This window comes from Acinonyx jubatus, chromosome C2 (genome assembly GCF_027475565.1).
Source record: "Acinonyx jubatus isolate Ajub_Pintada_27869175 chromosome C2, VMU_Ajub_asm_v1.0, whole genome shotgun sequence".
Lineage (NCBI taxonomy): Eukaryota > Metazoa > Chordata > Mammalia > Carnivora > Felidae > Acinonyx > Acinonyx jubatus.
Window position 1 is genome coordinate 132,026,719 of NC_069384.1, and position 23,998 is coordinate 132,050,716.

The 23,998-nt window shown below is 42.2% G+C and overlaps 1 protein-coding gene across 4 annotated transcripts in view; it reads left to right on the top strand.

Annotated features, from left to right (window-relative positions):
• Window positions 1-23,998, top strand: part of PLCL2 (phospholipase C like 2) — a 188,458-nt gene that overhangs the window by 120,307 nt on the left and 44,153 nt on the right. The window contains exon 4 of one of the 4 annotated variants that reach the window (XM_053221493.1): window positions 21,953-23,053. The exons of the other annotated variants lie outside the window; for them this stretch is intronic. Within the exon in view, the coding sequence (XP_053077468.1) occupies window positions 21,953-22,156 (204 nt within the window). The 3' untranslated portion in view covers window positions 22,157-23,053. Of the gene's footprint in view, window positions 1-21,952; window positions 23,054-23,998 lie in introns of those variants that run through there. 4 annotated transcript variants of the gene reach the window in all.

A 23,998-nucleotide genomic window follows, 5' to 3' on the forward strand; every position in this document is an offset into this window, starting at 1 on the left:
TCATCTGATGTAGCCTGCTGTGTTAAAGATGAAATGGGATTTGGGGGCGCCTGGGTGGCGCAGTCAGTTAAGCATCCAACTTCAGCCAGGTCACGATCTCACGGTCTGTGAGTTTGAGCCCCGCGTCAGGCTCTGGGCTGATGGCTCGGAGCCTGGAGCCTGTTTCCAATTCTGTGTTTCCCTCTCTCTCTGCCCCTCCCCCGTTCATGCTCTGTCTCTCTCTGTCCCAAAAATAAATAAAAACGTTGAAAAAAAAAATTAAAAAAAAAAAAAAAGAAATGGGATTTGCATCATAAACCCTAACAGAAATATTTTTGACTGTTCTGTAAATTGATCTAAAAGCTTTAGTTTGGAGGGATTTCTACAATTCAAAGGAAAGAGACAACACGTTAGGTCAGCATTTCCCACAGTGTGTTCAGAGAAACCTTGGTTTCTTAGGATATGAGTAAATGTCACATGGGAGAAAGGGTTCCGTGGTGAAATAATTTGGGGAAATACTGCTTTGAACAAAATTAATCCTATGTCTTTACTGCAGGACTTCTTGGGGCCTTTTATTTGCTAACACAGTGAGTCCCCAAGAGGGCGATAGATACAGTATGCCCCGTTTCACAAATCGACTTGACCATGGCGTACTGTTTCTAAAAACAAACGTTTGAAATACCTTTTGCTCTTGATCTTCTTCACTTCTTGACCGTATTCACTCGAGTCTTCAGGTAAATAAGATCTGGAGGTACAAGTCAGTAGAACACAATATTTTAAAACAGCTTATCAGTTCATTACCTTAAAAAGGTGATTTGTGAGCTTTTTCCTAGATTCCTGTGCAGTAGCTGCAGATGCGAATTAGTCCCTACTATTTCTAGCTTAGAATTCATGGTAGCGTAAGAGATATAAAGGGCCGAACAGTGGTCACTGCAAGCAAACTACAGAGAGTGCAGTCAACCTGAAGAAAGGACGAAGGCCAGGGGCAAATGTATCTAAACCCTGGGGAGAGCACTGTGTTGGGTGTCCCAGGAGTCACAAGAATGAACATGAATCTCCCTTGTCCTCAGGGAGCCGTGCAGTCAACTAGAAGGTAGGAGGCAGCTGGGGAGCAAAACAAGAAGCTTATGCTGTGATCCTTTGTGGCCAAAAAAAAAAAAAAAAGATAGAAGAGGTAAAAATGGGAAAGTTTGAAGAGCTCTTTCATGCTGTGACCGAGGCCACCTAATTAGTTCCCACCTCCTCAAGTTTCATGAGGAGGGGCCAGAAGAAGTAATTGATGTGTGTAAATGCTTCTTAACCTGAAGCAACAAATAAAACTGTCAGACATTTTGTAGACCTATTTTGTTCACCAAAATCTAACATGACTTAGACCCTGATCTCTGTGGCAGTCATACAGTGATATTTCTTCATGGTAACCTTTTTAACAGGGACTTCCTGAGAGTTGGGGTGGTGGTACCCCACGTAGGTGATAACAGGGTGGACGGAACACGGGTTAGGTCCCAGGACCTAGTCCAGGGGCTGAGTGCCGACCCTGAGCCGGAGGTTCTCAGGGTTCGTGGTCAAGAGGCTTATGGACGCGGGCAACCTCACAGCACCTGTCACAGTATTTGGCACAGGAATCACTCAGTGTACTTGGTTCCCTGCCCCTTCCTCTTCCTGGGCTTGTAAATGATAACTCTTATTGCGTAACTCTTGTCTGCACATAACTTTACAGTAGTGTGGTTGCGGAAGTGATAAGACAGAATGTTTTAGCTTGTTGAAAGTTTTTAAATTGTGAAATTACTCTTACATAATGTTTAATTGAAATAGCTCTGCTGTATTATACCCCTGGCTCTATTGATTTGTTCTGTTTTAACTCCCATCTGAAAAGCTACGCTATAAAATATTTAAAATTAAGTTCAGATTATTATAATTTGAATTTTAAAAACTGTAATACTGCTATAACAATAACTCTTGTAATGTTTTTTAGTCCTTTTATAAGTAACTTAATGGTTTCTCACCTGGTGGCAATTAATGGACTAAAGGTAGATAAAAGAATATCAATGGGAAGTGTACTAAGGCCTTGGACAGCCTATAACTTTAAATATAGCTCTTTATTTTTGTAATGTTATATTGAGATTTACCCAAAATTAACCTTGGGAATAAGATCTTATTTCATTTCATTGACTTCCCGTTTATACTTTGAAGCCTCCAGGTGAGAAGTAAAAATAGTGTGAGAAATCCCCTCCAAAAGTCCTATGTCATTGCCAGTCTACACTGCTGAAGCCTGCCCTCTGGTAAGGGCAGGGCTATGACATGGCCTGTCTTGAGTGTACAGATATTTATTTATGCTATCACGGCTGTGATTACTTTTCAGTGTCTAAACTCTTCTTAATAAACCAGTATATCAGAAATATGCCAGTTGCTTTGTGAAAAAGGAGAATGCAGAGAAGGAATTGGCCATGGAAATGTGAACAACGTATAAGCCACTCTGGAGGCTAGAAAAGAATGCCCAGGTGTAGGGTGGCCACACGTCTTGGCTTTCCTGCTGATACACCTGTTATCCCAGAATCATTATTACAAATTTTCCCTTTAACTCTTAGAAGTGTCTTTGTTTAGACAATTAGTTGTATGGTCACCCTCTCCATAGCCCCTGGATTGTCCTAATGGCTCCTATGATTACCACCAACAAATGGGTTTTTAAATCTGGCCAAATTGTGTTTTTGCCCTATTTGTGGTAACTTCTTGGGTCCTGGAAATGATGACGTTTAACCCTGGGTCAAAGCCATTCATGAGTCAAAGCAGATGTCAAAGCCATTCAGGAGTAGAGGAAGAAGAGAAGTACAGATACCTTCTTAGACTAGGCAGATCAGGGGTGGGGGTTGTTGAAAATAGGGACTGGACTGGTATGGAGAGTGGGAATGTCCATGTGTTGTCAGACAAATAAGCCTTTTCTTCCCTTGAGATGTTTATAATTTAATAGAAGAGATAAAGTGTATCCATAGAGGGTAAAATGATACCTAATAGATATTTTTAAATATGTAAACAAATTATTTGGATAGTTGTGGGCATGAATGGTCAGTTTCAGGTATAGGGATTAGGAAAACTTCAGAGAAATATTGGCCTTTGAGCTAGACCTTTAAGAATGAGTCACATTTCAACAGGTAGAGATGATAAAAAGTAGGCTGTTGAAAGCTGAGTTCACAGAGTGAAACATGCTCAGAAATGTGGAAGCACATCTGGGAAATTAACGTTTGGACTGTGGTCATTCCTGCACATTTCTGAGCAGCCGTACAGTGCCAAGCTCAGACTTGGGTATTATAGACTATAAGAGGGTTACAGCAAAAGACAGCTCAGAGAACACATGATGAGTGCCTTCATTTTACAGATAATTAAATGGAAACCCTGTGGCACATCAAATTAATGGCAGAACTAGGTTTAGAGCCCAAAGAGTGTCTTTGTCCATTTTTTTTCTGCAATCCAGATCAGGAAAATTAGCCATGTGTGGTATGTAGATGAGTGATCAATATGCAGATAAAGCCCAGATATCTTCGATAATAATAATCCAAAGTTGTTCATGTGGGGCTCTCAAAGTAAGAGGTAACTCGTTCCTGATTCCTGTTCCTCATGAAGATGGAAAATAATTCATATTTCATACTTTGGTGTATAGTAAAAGGAAGATTCAATGAGCTTAAACTAAGGAAGACTATTTCAATAGTTAGATCAAATTCCGCTCAAAGAAATCTGGCTATAGGTATCTGAACATATCTGTTATATTATTACTTCAGAAAACAAAACATTTAAATATTTTACTTAAAATTTATGTAAATGAACTTGAATGCATTCACTCTTCACAATTAAATGTCAAGATTGAGCTTGTTCTCTCATGTAATTAAAAGCTGTTCGGGTCGTCTGCATGGCTCACTCAGTTAAGTGTCCAACTCCTGATTTCAGCTCAGGTCATTATCCCATGGTTGCGGAATTAAGCCCCGTGTCAGACTCTGAGCTAACAGTGTGGAAACTGCTTGGAATTTTCTCTCTCTCTCTCTCTCTCTACCCCTCCCCTATTGATGCACTTGCACTCTGTCTCTCTTAGGTAGGTAGGTAGGTAGGTAGGTAGGTAGGTAGGTAGGTAGATAGATAAACTTTTTAAAAAAAGCCTGGTGGGAGAAAATTAAGGATTTTGTAACCTGAGTTTAAGACATTCTAGTGAATGCCTGGATATTCTTTATGATATATCGTGCTCTTAAGATTATATCTGTACTGGCATTTCAAGGCTCAACCTTCCCCTGCCACCGATATCAGTGATCTAACTCATAGTTGTTTTAAATGAAAGTGATTTTTACCACCCTTTTAATATTGATGAAAGTCATCATTCTGCTCTCTAGCTCTGTTTTTTTATTAGTTTCAGATTTCAGACTAGAAGTTTCTAAATTTTTGTGAGATCTGTCCTAAAATATAGAGACCAAGGCGTCAACGCCTTCCCTCTTTAGAAAGAAAACATTGGCAGTGTTCCATAAAAAGAAAGTTCTCCTTAAATGTTTTTTTCCACTGGGCTTTGGGGATAGTATTCAAAGTAGAATAAGCCAGACACTGAAAGATAAGTACTACGTGATTCCCCCTTGGGTGAGTTATCTCAAAGAGTCAAGGTCCTAAAACTAGAGACTGGCATTAGCCACACAGCATCATGCCACTAGTCAACAGAAACGTGTTGTTCATCTAAAATTTGTAAAGAATATGGCTCTCGCATTAAGGGGTTCTTAGTACAACTTTTTTAAGAAAAAACGTGTTTCCTTGATTTTTCAAGCTATGGTTTTCTAATATGGAATATGGAATACATTTCGGTCATTGTAGTTAAATTGAAGACGAAGTTGTAGGCAATGAAAAGAAGAAAAAGTACAAAAAAATAATGGCTGATTCTGTTCCAGGCAGTAGGGCTGTTCAGATGCACAGCGGTGGGCACTTGGGCAGCCCCTGTCTATTCAGAGATTATCTAGAAATTCATTCTTACCATTGCAGTACCTTTGTATCGACTTTCTATTTAAAATTTGTCTGTTTCAATCTTTTGCAGCTTCACAAAAATCTTTATTTTAATTGCTTTCACATTTAATTAAGAAAGCATACTCTGAGGAATCCATTTATCCAGTAGACAATACTGGGTTTTTTTAGTGTTAAACGGGAGGAACCCCATGCTCTGTCTAGGAGGATATTATTTGCTCTCTGAGTGTTTTTGTATAAATTACTGAAGAGTCCCTTCTAACTCATTACTTTAAGTATTTCTTTAAAAAAAAACAGTTTCTTTAAATAAAACATGTGAAATGACATGTTAGCAATTAGCATCCAACATCAGGAGCACTCTGCTTTATCTTGTTGGTATGATTTCACATATTTTGTCTTACCACTGCTTAATGCAGTGAAGAGATAAATCACACTTCATAATTAATGGAGTCGGCCCATCTGGACCGAGCCAGAGATGATCTGTAATAAGGCTGCTATTGATCCCATCTCCTTTGTGGCTCACTTTATCACTCTACTGCCTCAGAACTTAACATCAGAAGCTTCTTTTAATTGAAGGTGTCAACCTTTCCAACTTTTGTAACTATAGAAAAAAGACCCGATGGAATATTATGCTTTGGGATAAGACTGAGCTTAGATGTGTGTGTGTAGGTATGTGTGTATATGTGTGTGTAGGAAAGGTGGGTATATCCTGCAGAGGGAAGATCAGAAACCCAAAGGCTATAGTCTAATTCAGTGACAGGGGAGGTCCAGCCAGTGATGTGTCCAAAAGCAGTTCTGTGGAGTCATCAAAACCATACAGCTGAGCTACTCCAAAATGGTTCATGCTGCCAAGCGGATAGAAGGAAGAAGGAATGTTAAAGACACAGTGTGGTGACAACATCACACATGTGATGAGATCAGATACAGCGGGCTGCCACTCAGTAATCAGATGCAGGGAGATTGGGAAACTTTTGGAAGATGGGGCTTCAGGGTGTGCACACAATGGTGACTATAGACTATTTCTGATCAGTTTTCTAGTCTTACATGTCTCCACAGAAACTGAGAAGCACATATTCAGAAGTATTCTTATGTGTGTGTGTGTGTGCGCACACACACACACACACACACACACACACACACACACAAAAGAATAGCATTTTAAGGGCTGACAGTACCTTTGAAAGAGAGACTTCATTGTATAGCAATTTTTATCAACGAAATCTGATACCCAGCTCTGAACTCTCTGGGAGAACAGACATGAAAACATGAATGGAGTTCAACATGTTGTCAGATGGTGTCTTCAGGCAAGAAATGATAAACGGTATTAAGCAAGCACTGTAGCATGTGATGTACCAGCAGTCTGATTTAAAATTTCAAAGTAAGCTAGGAAAGAGTAATATGGTTGGAGCTGTCTAACCATATTGGCAAATGAGAAATGGGAGCCTGCTCTTGAAATCACTGCAGTTCTTGGGTAGATTTCGTTTGAAGGAAGGCCACCAGGGGAGCTGTGCAGTGGTTTGGGGCCATGTATTTGGTGGGTCTCTGCTGTTTTACTTCTCTGTTTAGAGCCTTTCTTTTGCTTTTTAAAGGGGCAGAGCTAGATTGCTTATTTTGCAAACACTTAATTTCACTGAATCTGAAACCTAAAGCTCCAGAAAAGTTAGGGAACTTCATTCTAAACTATGCTTTATGTAAGAGAACACTACTACATTTTTGATAAAACTAAGATCATTGAAGTATTGTGATTTTTTTTTCCTATCCAAGAACAGAGGAATTACCTGTTCCCATCAAATTCCACATTGCATTTTAGATTTTGCTCTTATGTAATTTCTTCAAAGTTTATTTTTAATATTGTCTCGCCTTGACCAGAAGCATTTCAGGTTTCTGCATTGGGTAAAGGTGCCTCCTTGCGTTGTTTGCTAAGTTCTTCTTTCTGTCAAGAACACTTCCAGGAAATTAAAAAAAATAAAAGGACTGTACACATGTGTAAAACAGCGTTCCTTGCTCTGTAAATAATATACACCGTTCTTTTGCTCAGTCAGGATGTATACTGGTGGCTTTTCGAAACTGTGAGGAAGCATTTAGTTTCCTTATCCTAATTTATTTAGTAAATGTTTTGTTTCCACTAGACTTTGAGCAAGTAAATGTTCATTGAGCAGAGCAGGTAGCACTGTGGTCTTCTCACTTCTGTGGCCAGTTCATCTTCACATGACCTTATGCCTCTGTGGCAGATAAGTGCAAACTTCACACTCAACTCAGGTAGCAAAGAAAAATGTACCTTTCCTGTCTCTTTCAGGAAGGAGGTGGGTATTCCTCAGTTTTCATTCACTTAGTAAACTTGATCCATTGTATTGATTTAATCATCTACTTTGGACTATAAATGCTCAGTCTCTCACACTTTCTTTCCCGCTGCTTCTCTACAAAGTGGCCACTTGTTGCCTGGAGGGGGGTGGGTTCTAAAAGGGTTCTTTCTGTATTCTTACTAAAGAATCATTCTTTTTTCTTTCTTTCTTCCTTCCTTCCTTCCTTTCTTTCCTTCCTTCCTTCCTTCCTCCCTCCCTCCCTCCCTCCCTCCCTCCCTCCCTCCTTTCTTTCTTTCTTTCTTTCTTTCTTTCTTTCTTTCTTTCTTTCTTTCTCTCTCTCTCTCTCTCTCTCTCTCTCTCTCTCTCTCTTTCTTTCTTTCTTTCTCTTTCAAGACAGAGAGAGCATGGGAGGGGCAGAGAGGGAGAAGGTGGGAGAGAATCCCAAGCAGGCTCTGCATGGTCAGCGTGGAACCCGCTGTGGGGCTCAAACTGTCGAACTGTGAGACCATGACCTGAGCCAAAACCAAGAGTAGGATGCTTAACTGATTGAGCCACCTAGGCGCCCCTAAAGAACATCATTCTAAAGCTTGCCATCCTCTCCCTCACCCCCATTCACCTTAAGGCTGGTTCTTGCCATGGAGGGGTCTCATAGCTCCCTCCAGTCACTCAGGACTTCAAGAGACACTTCTCCTTCACTGCTCCTTTCTTCCTCCCATCCAGGCGCCACCAACCACAAAATGGTTTATAAAATATGACCATACATGTGGGGAAAAAATAACTTTACGCTCTCCTGATAACACCTATGTTCCTGCTGCAGCCCTGCGCCCCCCCCCCCCGCCCGCCCCAGATATCAGCATTCCCTCCCCACTGCTTCCCTCCCCACTGCAGCACATCTTCTGGATCGCTATAAAGACGGTCCTGAAATACCAGCTAGAGAAAGACCTGGAAAGGAGCCAGAAGGTAGAGTTAGAATTGTGATGTGACAACTTTAAGAACCCTGTTAGCTAAAGGGATTGTGATCATCAAGAGAAACAAAGCCAGATTGTTCTCTGTGACCTTTGCTATTGGTTATAAGCCAATAACATTCTTCTTAGAGCATCTTGGTAGCATCCGTTTGGTGTGTTTGGATTAATGAAGTTATGTTAAGCCTAATATTGTGAAGCGAGAAAAAGAAGAGAAAAATAACTTTAAGGACATGTATGTCATGTATTCCTCTAGCAATTGAAGTTTTCCAGAATCAGAATTTTTGATTTGCTAGTAAAACATCCATCAAACACTATTAATAACATACAGCTCTTAAAAAAAATGTTTTTACAGTGTCCAGAATCTGTTTGACATCTTAAAGTTTGGAATTATTTTTGTAGTGTCCACAGAATGGTATCATCTCTACATCTAGTTTTGTGGGTGTGATTGTCCTCTTTTGTGGAAATCCTTTTTAACCAGAAAAGCAATGATCAAAGACACAAAGAACCTAATTGGCTTTCAGCACGTGATAGTCTGTGTGTCTTTACACAGCTTGTGAGTTCCATATCCTTTTAGATTCACAGAAATGAAGATTAGCTGACCTAGAACATGCACTTCATAGCTCACTGATGCATTCAGCCTGCTTCTCCCCTTGCTTGGGGACTCTCTGATCCTCTCACCTTGGACCCAGCGCACAGCTGTGTCTCTCCTTGACTTCTAACCTTTGCTGTTGGTACACAGGTGGCTGTGCCACCTCTACTTGCAGCTAGCTACTGGCTGCTACTTGGGAAGAGAAACCAATGTGTTGATCTGCATCTCTGTAAGCTTGCAGAGACCTGAGATGGAAACCCTGGAGCTCCCCAAGTATGGGCACCCCTTCGAAACACCAAGCACTTCCTGGGCCACACTCCACTGGAGGACCTAGGAAATGCATCTTCACCATTGAACTTAAGTAGTTTTCCTAACAGTGGCAGTTTCTGACCAGGTGGGGAGTTGGGGAAGTCAATCCTGTGGTGGTTCTCCATTCCACCTCGGGGCAGTGGCTGCCTTTGCCCTCGTGTCCAGCTCCATCTGGGCTTCAGAATGCTCTCCAGACAGTTAAATGGAGATAGTTTGCCACCGGTGCTGGCTTCAAAGTGCTGGCTACAATTAGCAATTAGGAAGGACACATGAGAGTTTCTGGTCACAAGTATTTTTTTTGTCAAAGATTCATCAAAAGGATGAATTGTTTAATATTTCATTGTGTCCCATTGTCCATCTTCAGATTAAAGTTTAGAAAGCATGTAAACTACAGTGATAATATGATTTTTATTGTTTAGAATCTTGATGTTTTCAGTATCATTCCCTGACTTTCTCAATGTGAGATCCATTCACCGATTAACTTGATTTATTACCACCCATTTTTGTGTAGTTTAGAACGGGATATGCTTTTCCATTTAGAAATTCAGTTGCAAGTGTAATGGCACAGTGTTGCAAGTGTAATTTGGAGTTGAGTTAAAAAGATTGAAGTTACACCAGATACTTGTATAAAATTGTTAGTGGTGATGCACAGACTTGTTTGTAAATGCAGTGATGAGCTCCTCTGTTTTGGGCACATGCCCTTTGGACGTGCAATCACACTTTAGAAGACAACTCTCTAAGAAATGGGATAATTTGAATGGAACCAACTCCATGAAAATGAAGCTATTGAAGTAACCAGTTTAGATGAAAAAACATCTGTTTCAGAATTGTTTTTGAGAAAATGTAATTCTAGACACTTAACTTGAACTATCTTCTGGCATCTTTTCTTGGGCAGTAGGGGTATATTCATTTCTGACCTTTTATGTCCCTAGTTATGAACTGGAAAAGAAAATTTAAAAGGTGTTTTTCCACAGCCTTTTGAATAATGAGGTAGTGATTTTTCTCCACAGCTAGATGTGGGTAATATATAACATTTGACACTACATGAGATTTGAAGCCTATGTTTTGTTGATATGTACATTTGACCTCATGCTCATGAGAGAAATAAAAATCAGCCCTGCGTGTAGATTCCTTATTTCTTGTTTTCGTATGAACAGGAGTGCACACCCTCAGCCTCACAAACCTCTCTAGTCTGCACGAGCCTGGGTGGTGACTGCCCTCTGCACACGGACGCCTCTCTCGGTGGGGATTACAGAAATTGTCACTCATTCTCTTTTAACAGCTCCTGTTTTTCATTCTGTTCACTTTTATTCCCCCATATTGTTGTAAAATAATTAATGCCACTCACCCCACAGAAATAGCCACCTTTAACATCAGAAATCTGATTTCATGACCACATGAATTTATCAGGAATAAAAATAGCACTTAACAATGGCTTTGAAGTCTTTTCTAACTTAATTGGGGCATTTTAAATTCCGAACCATAGGAAAACTACTCTCACGGTAAACTCAGTGGGTGGACGATATGATGTGTTCAGAGTTAAGTTGAACTCTACAAGCTTAATTACCAATTAACTTAAAAATAACATGTTAGGTAGTTTCAAATATTTATTTCCCTACTACATTTAGTATTAGTCACATCTTTAGGGCTAAATGGTTTAGATTTTTATGTGGAGATTTTATATAGGAAATCCTTTAGCAACTTACAGAAATCTTTAATTCCAGTATTTTCTTTGATATCAGCTTTGATTATTCTGGTTTTCTTTAAAATCGTGACACTCCCTCACTGCAGGATGGCCGTGTGGAGTGACACCATCTTTATATCATCATATGGGCACCAAATGATTTTCGCTTTTAAATCACTTATCTGGTGCCAAAAGCAAAAACAAACAAACAAGTAAACAAACCTAAGAGATGTAGCTATTTGAGGATTTAACTAAATGGTACTAGCATGGTACTTAACTGATTTTTAGTTGATTGCCTAAAACGGAGCTCTCTGTCTTTGCTATGAGTCGGTGGAAGTCTTTGACCAATGTTAGGATTCTCCATAACCAAATCTTTCCTTTGCTTGCATATATCATAAGATACGTTTATCCTTTTAAAAATACTAGCTGGACTTGATTATTTCATGGTCTTGGATAAAATGTGCAAGTAACATATCGAGCTATGTTCTCCTGAAGCCTTTTCGTCCAATATCACCAAATGATGCATCTTGTAACGTGTTAGGGCACAGCTGGGAAACTGTGGCCTGTGGGCCACACTGGCAACCGCCTGTTTTCATATGGTCTGAGAGTGAAGAATGGTTCTTACGTGTTAAATGACTGGAAAAGATAGAAAAATGATACCTGTAAGACTTGCTAAAACCATTTGAAATTCAGATTTCAGTGTCTGAAAACAAAGTTATATTAGAGCACAGCCACATCCATGATACATTTTCTGTGACTGCTTTTGTACCACAACAGCAGCAGTGAGTCGTTGAGACAGAAATTAAGCCTAAGCCTAAAAGCCTAAAATACCTGCTGTCTCCTCCTTTGCGGAAAGAATTGGCCAACCCCTCAAAAAGAGGATCAGGAGAAAAAAGTCCCTAGGGTATTTTAATGCACTGGTTCCTGTATTCACTTTCACCAGTTTAAATTATAATCCTAAAGGTTTTCTTTTTGTTTTTTAAAATTCCGTGCTCCGCGCACTTTGAATTTTGTTCCAAAAGAACATCATCCTACTTGTTAACCTGGTTGGCGGAGAGTGCTGCGGTGGCTTGAGTCCCATCCGGGGAGAGCCGGGGAGAGCGGTGAGCCCCTGCAGCGGTAATGCTTACTTAGCATTTTGATGGGGAGGAGCCTACAGACACCAGAGGCACAAACTGCAAGAGAAAAGCCAGTGACAATTAACGTTTGCTCTGATCCCTTCTAGTGCTCATGAGGCAAGTACGCTAGGTCGGTGGGAATGGAGACAATCCACGGAGTTTTGTGTTATAATCCAGTAACATGTGTAACTAACTTCACACGTAGTGAGCGTGTTGTCCTGCTTATGCCGCCTGGTAATAAGGCATTAAAAATGAGCCAAGGAGGGGCACCTGGGCGGTTCAGTCGGTTGAGTGTCCCAACATCAGCTCAGGTCACGATCTCACCGTTCATGAGTTCGAGCCCCGCGTCAGGCTCTGTGCTGCCGGCTCGGAGCCTGGAGCCTGCTTCGGAGTCTGTGTCTCCTCTTCTCTCTGCCCCTCCCCTGCTCATGCTCTGTCTCTCTCTGTCTCTCAAAAATAAATAAACATTGACCCAAAAAAATGAGCCAACGAATCCAGTTTAAGTAGTGCTCCTTTTATCAGTCAGATCAAACCTTTCTTGTCAGGGGAGGATGTAGGGGTGCAGAGAAGGGGGTTTGGGTGGAGTTCCTGAGCAGGCTCTGCCATCTTCTCTGAAAACGCCTGGATTCCTTCTCCCCTCCCTGAACAGGGAGCAGGGCTCTCTCTCAAATGATAAAATCCAGGCTGTGCGAACCACCTTCTATTTAAAGCTGTCTCATCAGGGTGGGGATTATAAAGGGTGCCGGGGGCGGAGACCAAGCCTGTGAAGCCCTCTCCCACCGGAGGAAATGGGAAGGCTGTGCTGAGGGCCCTCTGTAGCTTCCCACACCCTGCTGGTTCATGCTGTTCATTTCCTTCTCACACTCACTGCAGCTTGTAATTATGCATTCGTTGGTTTGATTTCTTTTTTTAAGGTACTTCTCTCCCCCGCCCCTGAATCGGAGCTCCAGGATGGCAGGGACAGTGTGTGCCCTGTTCACCGCTCTGTCTCACAGCAGAGCCTGCCACAGAGCAGGCGCTCAAAGTTTGTCTATGAATGAATGGATGAAAATGACCTTGCTCTCTGGGACACAGATCAGGTGTTCTTACCCTGTCTCCCTGCCCCGCAGTGCCTCCATTTTCCCACACTTGGCTCATTGGTACCATCACCAGTGGTCTTCCCTGGGATGTTAGGTTTGGGGACTGGCCAGGGGCTGGAGGGTGGAGCTACCACTCTGCTCTTCCAGGCTGTGTCCTAGACGGCAGCCCCCATGTCCTAAGGCTGTGAGTGGAGCCTTCCGTGGGTCCAACAAGAAGAGGACGCCTGAGATGCCTGGGGCGGGGGGAGGGGGGGAGGGTAGGCTGGAGGCAGGAGGCTCAGGACTAGAACTGGGGGAGATGGGAAGGCAGGCATGAGAGTCCCCCTCCCCAAATCATTTATCTTTTTGTTCAGAGCTTCAACTCTCCCCTGCCTTTTGCCAGAGGACTTTGCTGTGTCTGAAATTCCCTACTTAAAAAATTCATATGTCCTAAGAGGAAAATATAGCAGAGTTGAGGACAGGAGGGGAGAGCCCTAGTTGTTGACCCAGCCAGACAGGAGAACAGCTTGATTCAGTGAAGCCAGCCCAGGATGGGGACATTGCTCATACATGTGTAGTGTTTTAGGATTTTACAAAGCATGCTTATCCATCGATTGTCATGTGAGCTAAGCAGGTGGGCATAGGCTCCTGGTGGACCAAGCAGAGAAGTACTTGAATGCCACACAGCTACCCTGTCTCTCAATTGTCCCAGCCTCTTCATTGCTGACATTCACTGCCCATGCTTAGGTGTACCACACTCCTTTGCTCCTTGGTGAAGAAACCAGACTCTGCCGAAAACACACGCACGCGCACACACACACACACACAGTCCGCCAGCTCTGGCCCCACCTTGGGAAATTCTTGGCTTTGTCCTTATCTCACCTGCCATGGTGAGCTGAGTGAGGGCAACAGGTGCCCAGCAGAAGACAATGCCCTGGTGTGTTTTACAAAGGGCACATCTCAATGAGTACAGACCATCTGGGCAGGTGTGCAGGGAATGTGAATACCTGTGCACAAAATTCTTCTTATGTAAAGACCCCGCGACCAGAATTGGGGAATGAAGGAGGAAATATAGACCCTACACCCTCGGAAGTATATGAATGGGCTTTGGGGTTGAGGGTTGTGCTAGCAAAGAATATGAGCCCTGATGATGAGATAGTCCCTGCCTGGTGCTTACTGTGTGACCGAGGGCAAGTCCAGTTCTTTATCTTCAAATGGGCATAGTATCACCACCTCAAAGGGTATGAAATTATATGTAAGTAGACCAGACCACAATAAATTCTCAATAAATTGAGAATTGAGTCATGATCATGTTATTAGTTTTCAAATGCTAGAAACCTGCAGCTCATGAAGCTGTAAGACCTTTTTGTCTGCATATTTTAACACCACTTCAGAGCAGCAGCTTTGCTGCATGGCTACTCCAGTTCTTAAAGGCAGGGTTAGAATTACAAAGTGAAAAGCAGAAGGTAAGGTCTCCCACCGCCTTACTAGGCAAGCTGTCTGTCTTCTCTGAAAGGGGAAGACAGGGGAACACGTGAGTAATTTGGTCAACAGGAGAAAGAAATCCTGGGTTTATACAGTAAATACTCTAGTAGCTGGCTGACTGCGTTCTTGTCTTCCTGCTTGCTCTGTCATTCCTGGAATACTGTGGACACTTCACTGTGCTAAAAAAAAACAAACAAAAAAAAAAAAAAAAACAAAAACCAACCTGCTTTTCATTACAGAGAAGCCTCCTTGCTTTTTTCTTTTAACTAACGTCTATACTTAGTCACACAGACCTGAGAGAAACTAATGATACCTTACAGTAAAACTATGATGGAATTACCTTCTGTTAATTAGGAGTTTCTAGATCACCGTGATGCCCTTGGAGAAAAGGCTTGCTATAAGTAGACAGTAATAAAAGTGGTACTATGTTTAATTCTAATTGTATCTTTTGAAATTTAATTAATGTAGTAATAATTGTTTTAAACAAGCATGTCAGAACTCAAAATGGTCCTTGGTGACTTGAAAGAGTTAATGTAGCATCCAGAAGTTCCTAATCTTTCTCCGGAAGTAGCTTGCTCACTGAATAATTGGGTTTAACGAGCTCAAGTTCCCCTTTCTTCCTGCAGGGATGATTCTGGCCATGTTTTAAGCCATTCTTATCAGTTCACTTTTTATGCTCTCCATCCAAGATGTAGCCTCTGAACTCACTATCCTGAAAACTTCCGAGACTGGAGAGCTACAGTGGTGCATTGCCCTTCTTTCCGGCTTTGCAGGCATTTACTGGAGGCAGAAGGAGCAGCTGACGATGTAGACTGCGTCCCCACTGGACTGTGCCTGGCTGCCCTTCAGGCCGAGGCCAAAGTTCCTTTGCAAGTTGCTGAGTCCCTCTGTACTCCTCTCCCTTCCTTCTGTCCTGACCACAGAGGATACTTGAGCACAGGTGCACTTAGGTATCGTGCTGAGATGGTCTGAGGGTGTCCTGAGAGCATATCGTTATTAATTTAGGAAAGCGGGAGATGTTTTTTACAGCCTTAAGAGGCTGACATGACCCAAAGCCTGGAGAGGGTAGGGTTTGTGTGTGGGTCTCCATGAGGCAGCCATGGTGCACGATGACTCAGCCCATCGAGTGTGAGAATATCGTGAGTCTTCCCACAGTAATCATGTAAACACCAAGTGATGCTGTGTAGCACACCAGGTTATTCCGTGATGAGTATGAGGCTGACCATAACATGGAGAGATAACAGCATTATTATAATTTAAGTGCATTTGAACTTAACTATATATGTGTTCTCCACACAGAAAAGTACAGCACAACATATTATTACAGGAACTAGTAGGAATTATTGTATGCTTTTTCTGCATAGTTTTATAATTGCATTGGAGTTCCTTTTTGGGAACCTAGCTTAGGTTCTATTTTGTTGCTTAATTTTCAATGATTTTTGTCTTCTTAGAATATCGTATTGTACAAGAACCAGAAACAGCACAAGATTAAAATTCTTTTCAACTTTTTGAAAAAATTCTGTGTACTTCCTGAAGCTAAAACTATTCAGAAGTTTCAAAACTTTGCCAACAGTTTAGAGTAGGATAAACATTTAAAATCTATACACTGGCTTTATAACTAATCTTTTGATCTGTTGGAACTCTAGGTTTTTCCACACTCCCCCTTTCTTTCTCCCAAGCTATTTTGCACAGTGTTGCGTCTCCAGCTCGCCGTCTATTTAAACATGTTTGGGAACATATGGAGACCTGTGGTAATGCTAAATCCCAATTAGTCTAGAAATAGGAATGAATTCCTTTTAAATCCAAGTTTGGTTGTAGCTTTATAGATTATTCAGTTGTCTGCATAAATTAAAATGTTCTTATCTGATTTAAAGTATGATTTTTGATAAGATCAATCACCCTGGTGCATTTATTGTTTTAATTCCTCTGAGCTCTTCCTCTGTGATTTTGTCTTTTTTTTTCTTTTATTCCTCTACATAGTACTCCTCCCAAACCCAGTTTTCCCTTTGTGATGTTTTCTCTCCTCTGCTCCTTTCTCCTCCCTCCCAGCCCAGCAGATGTGTATTACTAAGGACTTCTAGTGGCTGACATTGGAAGTACTGCTCAGAAATCCCCACACATGTCACATTTGGGCCCTCCTTGGGTACCTGGTGGCACAGCAACCACTAGAAAGCAAGAACCTAGGGCAATAACTTGGTTGTTTTGACTACATGACACTATTTATTTTCATGAATTTTTTACTGAATCCAAGTGGTATTTTAGGTGAGTACAGGAGAAACCTATATTGCTGTGTGTATAACAAACATAATGTCTTCGTCTTTTGTTTACATGGTGATTCACCTCAGAAACTGCAGTTTAATTAAAACTGGAGGTTTAATCTGTGAAACGCAGCCCTTTCTAAGTGTTGTAAATGTGATTCTGTATTAAGTGAAAGTGAGAAGTGGTAGATGGAGACGAAGATTTGTGGTTGAGGAGGCTTTATATCGTGTGAAAGTTCAACTAGATACCTACACATGAGATGGTGTGTTACTTTACAGGATTTGATCTGAAATTTAGTGCATAAGAGATTTGTATTGTACCAGTATTTAAATAAAAGTTATCTACCAGGGGAGCCACATTCATTCCTGAGGCACATACCACCCTAGCTCTGAAGTGAACTTTATGAAAAAATCAGAGCGTATTGAAAAGCTAGAGAATTCTTGGCTTCCTGAATGTGGACCCTGGGTCACTCATAACTCATAATTCGCTCCAGATTTATATAGCACTTGACATCTATTCTCTGGCCAAAACTAAAAAAAAAAAAAAAAAAAAAAAAAAAAAAAAAAGATTGTTAAAATAGTTGGGGGCAGGCTTATACGATGCCAAAACCATGCTTTGGTTGAATCTCATAGAAACTGAGAGTCTAACTGCACTTCACGATGAAATTGCATGGGAGATTTTGAAAAAAAGAAATTTCAGACAGATTTTGAAAGAATCTCCAGTAGTCCGTTTGACAGTAACACTTGTTGTGAAGATGCAAATCTATTTGAATGTGATTGATACGTTAAGGAACAATTTTAACCTAAGTCAAATTTTGTGTTTGTGTGTGCACAGTTTTGACCACAGGAAACCCTGGTGAGCCTGGAAAAGTACACGTGGCTGACCTGCGTGCACATCCACACCTCACAGGGCACCCGGCTCCCCCAGTTAGTTGAACGGGCTGCTAGCTGTGCCTGTCCACGCCTGCTGTTACAGCCTTGCCTCAGAGGTCACATCACCTTTCCTCCACTTCCCATGACCCGCGAGCTGCAACCGTTCTACCACCCACTTCCCAAGCAAACCTCAGGTCTTTTTCAGGGTCAGGTGCCACGTGCACTGCAGTAGTTTTGCATTCCTTAACTATTTAACACATGTGGAGCCGGGCTATCACTTTTATTCAGTTCCTGTCTGTTTGAAATATGTCACTGCAAACTTTTTGAGTGCTGGGCCCCTAACCCCATTTTTCCCACAACCTTGTGGTTTTTACTGCATAACTTTTTGTAGTGCAGTGATTTTTAGGAGCCTGTATGTCCCATTATAGCAGAACTATGGGTACTGCAATTATATTCTCCACAGTTACCAAATGACCAAATCCAGAGCTCCTAATGCTTAGTCCTACCCTCCTTCCAGAAACTCTCCTCACACATCTGTAAATGTTTAATATCCTCATTCTGTTCCTTCCCCTCTGACCACTCCTGCTGTGTCTCTTACATTGGTTCTCTCTGCTTATTAATTTAAGTGATCTGGAACAGCACTGTGATGTTTTCATCTCATTTATCTTTAAAATCCCTCCCTCGGAGATGCATACATGTTTTCATCTCAGCTGCCACCTCTGTGCAGAACATTCCCAGTTCTCCAATGCCAGAACCAAGCCACCGCACGAGTTTCCAATTGCTGCTGCACATTTTCACCATTGTGACCACCAGCTCAGACCAACCAAGGAGGACCTCCACATCCTAGATGAGTGAACAGTAGGAAAGACACTTTGGAAACGGTGAAATGCTTTACAGCTGTGGGTGGGTTAAGTTTGTGTCATCTGTCTAGTTGCCCCTCTAAGAGAAAAGAGGCTTTGGCTCGTCCTCTGTGCCCACAGCACATCGGTCCCTGAGTCCTGCTCTGTCCCCCACACAGTCTCCCACTCTCATCCTTTCTCCCCAGCCCCTCCACCACCTCCTATGCCTCTCCTGCCCTGGCTTCCTGCCTGAGGCCTGTCCCCACCTTCACGCCCTCGACCCTGCATTTCTCCCTGCACCTTTGGTCTCTGCACAAAGCTGAAAGTCTGTACCCCATCCAAGCTGACCCTTCTCTCCTTTTCTAACCACATTTCCCTGTTTTCCTCTAACGTGAATGGAAATGCTTGGAGAGCTTAATGGTATTTTGCATTGATTCGTATGCTGCCCGCTCCCCACCATGCCTGCAGGGGGGCCCCATATGCGACAGTAGCCACCGATGCTCCTCTCTCCGTGTTCATTAACATTCAGTAGTGGTTTTCATCTGGCAGAGCTTTAGGTCCTTTCTATAACTTTTCTATTATATAGGTTTTTTCCTATACTTTTCTATGATTTGCATAGTGGAAAATGTGGAAATAGAAGTGAAGTTTCAAGAGGAAACGGACAAATTATTCTGGAAACCGTTTGTTCTGTGGAAAGTGTTTTCATGGTGACCTTGCTAGAAGGGACAATGGCCACAGCCATTAATGACATGGCATACCTCAGCCCCCGGATGGCGACCAGCTCTTTGCAAAATGTGGCCAAAGCCCTCCCCGGCTCACACAAGGGGCTGGGTTTAACTGTAGCATGCTCCTGGGCAAAGACCCCCAGGTGATATAACTTTTACACCCCCATTCAAGTGTGTGACTTTTATATTATTTTCAAGTATTAAAAGCTGTGTTGCCTTTTCCAACAGTAACTTCATAAATGGTTTGTCTTCCATTAGTTCAACTTTGTGATATTTTGCTGTGCTTTGAAATTTTACTGAAAGAAAATGTTACCTCTGAATTTCAGTTTCAAAGTCTCGGATCCTAGTGTTCTTGTATTCGATTTTAAAGTTCTTCAGCCACATGGGAATAATTATTGTAAAGTGTTAAAAAGAAAGGTAGTATTGTTGACTTGGAGAGAGATTATTTTCAAGAGCACAGAAAAAAGATCCAAAATTTACAAATTCCTGAGGGAGTTTCCCTGTTTTCTGTCCCATTCTCAGCATTAGGGAACTGACTTGCTTTGTAGGGCTGTGTAGCACAGGCTGACAGTTCTCCAATGACATTGAGCGTTAGAGGCGCCACACAGATAATTCTGATTGGGTGGAGAACTCTGCTTTGGACTGAATTAGTTGGTCTTCTGAAGACCTTGATGCTTGATTCACATTTGCGGTTCTGTTATTCCTAGAGTCCTGAGAGGCAAGCTGTGCTTCGGTCCAGTCCTCCCTGGGTCTTTCCTGAGCCTGGCGGTACCCAAACCAGGGTACCTGCCACTTGGACATTCGCTGTCCACTAAGGCCTGCCATCGATCTCCATGACAGCGTTGGAACCCGGGAGGTGTTCAGAGATGGGGGCGGGTGTATCGTTTCTCTTGCCTCTCCTTTGGCAAGTTTGAGAATGATGCTCAATTACTTGAGTTTGTTGTGTGTCACATAGTCACAGAACCTGTGTTAAGGAACAAACGTTGTTTGTTACCTAGACATTCCCTCTTGTAAGAGCTTCAGCACTTCTCAGACTTTGTAACTTTATTTAGAAACACCTACAGCAAAAGCAGCCGCGGCGGCCGTGTGTGAAGATGGGGACAGGCAAAGCCAAGTCTTATGAGGGAGGCATTTTCTGTCTGAAATGGAAGTGAAAGCACAATAAAGGGAAAAGTCTAGAACTCAGAAGATGTTATTATTGTTATTATTAAACTTCTTTCACCCAAGGACTTGAAATTATTGGCATTTTTTTTTTAATTATCAAAATCTGTGTGCCTGGGATGAAAGGAGATTTGGTGCACTGTCCAAAATTAGACATAAGATCCTTACATAAAACTGTGGACTTGCCTGTCCTGAAAACAGAATTTTCCTACTTGATGTGTAAATTTCAAAGCAAAAAATAAAGAAGCAGTCTATAGAAATTGAGTGAAATAAACTGTATTAATACAATAGCAGTTTTTATATCCATGCCCATTAAGTGGAGAAGTTTGCCTTATATTAACATGGGGAGTTACTTTCAAAACAGAACATTCTTTTTTTTTTTATCTTTATTTATTTTGAGAGAGAGAGAGAGTGTGAACAGGGGAGCAGCTGAGGGGAGGGGAACCCAGAATCCGAAGCAGGCTCCAGGCCCGAGCTGTCAGCACAGAGCCCGACGCGGGGCTCGAACTCACAAACCGCGAGATCATGACCTGAGCCGAGGTCGGACGCTCAACCGACTGAGCCACCCAGGTGCCCCAAAACAGAACATTCTTAATGAAAGGCATTTCTGGTTTCTGTCCAGCTTAATAAAATACGAACTTCTGTTGCCGTTAGTTGAAACTTCCAGCTTTTCATCTGTTTGAGTCCTGTATTAAAATCTTATATTAGACGGGGCGCCTGGGTGGCTCAGTCGGTTAAGCGTCCAACTTTGGCTCAGGTCACGATCTCGCGGTTTGTGAGTTCGCGCCCCGCGTCAGGCTCTGTGCTGACGGCTCGGAGCCTGGAGCCTGTTTCGGATTCTGTGTCTCCCTCTCTCTCTGACCCTCCCCCATTCATGCTCTGTCTCTCTCTGTCTCAAAAATAAGTAAACGTTAAAAAAAAAATCTTATATTAGAGTGGATCAAATTTATGAAATGGGTTTCTGGGCTATGTGAAGGCTATAGATTTTCCTAATGCATTGGTTCCAGAAATGTAGGAGTTACTGGTAACTGGACACTAATATAAAATCTGTTAGCAACAACTACACAACTACACAAACGCATCTTGTACTTCATAAACAACATGAGCTGTCCGTGCAGTAAGTCGCTAGGGTAAGCGGCAGGATGATCTGATTGCTGAGCCAAGACCCACACCTCTGCATTTAAAAGGGACTGATGGAAATGCATTTGCATTAATGTAAATAATGCTTCTAAAACCAACCACTCTCCTGGGCCTTGCGTTATGTTGACATAGTAATGTCATATATACAGAGAAAATAAGATAATTTAAAGCGGTTTCTCCCTTTGACTCATCTCTTGATATCGCTCCCCATGTATTTGCTTTTGTCTACTCTGAAATGCTTATTCTAGTAGTTTCATGTTAAATATAACTGATTTCTCTCATTTATGATTTCTCTTAATAATGAATTGTTAAGTGGAGCCAACCAAATTGTTTATTGTTGTCACTTTTGAAAGATGTTTTCCCAATGCACTTTACAGAAATATTACTTAAAAAGAAAATTCAGGGGTAAAGTCAGTAGCTGTGATTATACCACCTAATGTGTGTAGCACCTGTCAGGAGTTACTAAATTCCTTTCTGCTTTCGTAGGTCTTTCTGGCTGGACTGCCCTTTCCTCATCTTCATTGCGCAGTTGCTACTCGTATGGCAGGGCCGGTCCCAGCGCTGTGGAAAAGCAGAGACTTTGAGGTCAAGCAGAATTCATTTTTTCCTAGGGGCAGTCCCTTTGCCCATCTTACCAGAGGACCTTGGGAAAGTAGCTTAACTCTCAGGTCTAAAGTGTTCAATCTGTAAAACTGACACCGTAAAGACCCACCTCACGTGGCTTTTGTGAGCATTAGACGAAATAGAAAGCACCAGGTATGCACCTGATGCAGAGGAGGTGTTGAATTACTTTCATTTTGATTCCTTCAGCCAACACTTGTACTATTTATAACCACAGCTTGTTATAAAGCAGCAGACCCAGGCAGAGGTTGGTCCCCACTAGATCTAATGGCACCCCCATGTTGTCCCTGCTGTATCCTCAGTGCCATGTGCTCTACACTCAGTCCTAGTTGTCCCCTGCGTGAAAGCAAGAAATCAGCCATCTGGGTAGGTAGGTACCCTGCCCTCTCGGCCTGCTGGACCCTTAACTTAGGGCACCTGTCGGAGCTCATGGTCCTGAGGAATACCTAGAGGGGCCCTTTCACTCCAGAAGAATTTACACAGGTACTGCAAGAGTTGAGATTAATGAACTCACTCTGTGGACAAGAACTATAAACTGTTTACTACATATTAATGTATTTATAAGTACTTACCCTAACTGTAAACATGCACCCTAAAACTATAAAAAGATATAAACTGGCAGTTCCTCCTCCCCAAGGAAGTGGTGAAAACATTTAGTAACAGGTGTGGCAAGATGAATCATCTCTGCTAAGGTCTGGGGATATGTTTTCTTCCTGCCTTAGCTCTAAGTTCCACTGATTGTTTACTGTTGTGCTTACCTTCTCCAAGGCTGGTTCCCTCCAGAATACCCAGAATACCCCTCTTGTACGGTCTGCAAATGCCTGCTGCTGTTTACTTCCAGACCTGAGAGGAACGGCTTTTCAGTGGGTTTGCATTCTCCACCCTGGTGTGTTAGCCACCTTCATATTTTATATACTGCTCGTAAATAAGGGGTGGAGAGTGTATTCAAGTCTGAGCCACAGAGCGTCCGCACGACGCCGTGACACCACCAGTAAGTACATCACTGGTGGATTAAATATCCCGTCCACCTACTTAGGGGTATTTAACTTTGTCACAACCCACGAGCTACGATGCAGTACTGCATTTTGTTACGATTATTGTTTGCTCATAGTCCTGGGTCAGCAGCTATTCTTTATTCATTCATAGCACTTAATTCGGGGTCCCATACTCAGAGAGCCTCGGTAAATGATTATCCCAAGAATAAAGGTTTGCTCCTTCAAGTGTTAGAGAACACAGGAGGCGGGTGAGCTTCTGTCTCCAGACCCTTGAGATGGATGTGCTTTCCTTAAGCCCTGCATGTTTTTTGTAGCTGAAAGGTGCCCAACTATGTAACCTCTGGAAATACTTTACACCAGAAGATGCTTCTAAGAATAATAATGTGATTTGTTGTTTCTCTGAACTTCATCACACCAGGCTTTTCGAGTAAAACCAAAATTAGTAATGGATGTTTGAATCACTGCCAGTGAACTTATGAAGGGAAGGCATGCTCGCTCAGCTCAACTTGGGCTACCAGAAAATGCTCTTCCATGACCCCTGGGTAAATGGGGAATCCATTGTCTCATCTGTTTGCAAGTGTCTTCATTGTGTCGGTTATGCATCCTTCCATTTAATCCTTACAACGTTATAAAGGTAGTATCTTTTATTAAACTCATTTTATAGGTAGGAAGTTATGGCTCCATGACATTTAATATGGAGATGACACAGCTAATGAACAGCAGAGCCGGGATTCGAGCCCATGTAAATCTGTGCTTTTTCTGCGCCCACACCACCCTCAGTAAAAACTGGGGTTTTGACCACCTTTCCCCCACAGGGCATCTGTATGCATAAGCCTATGCTTAATACTGCTGTTTTGTTCTACCTTCCCTCTGTTATTGCCCCTGTGCTGCCTGTCTGCTTGAGGACCAGGTTCAT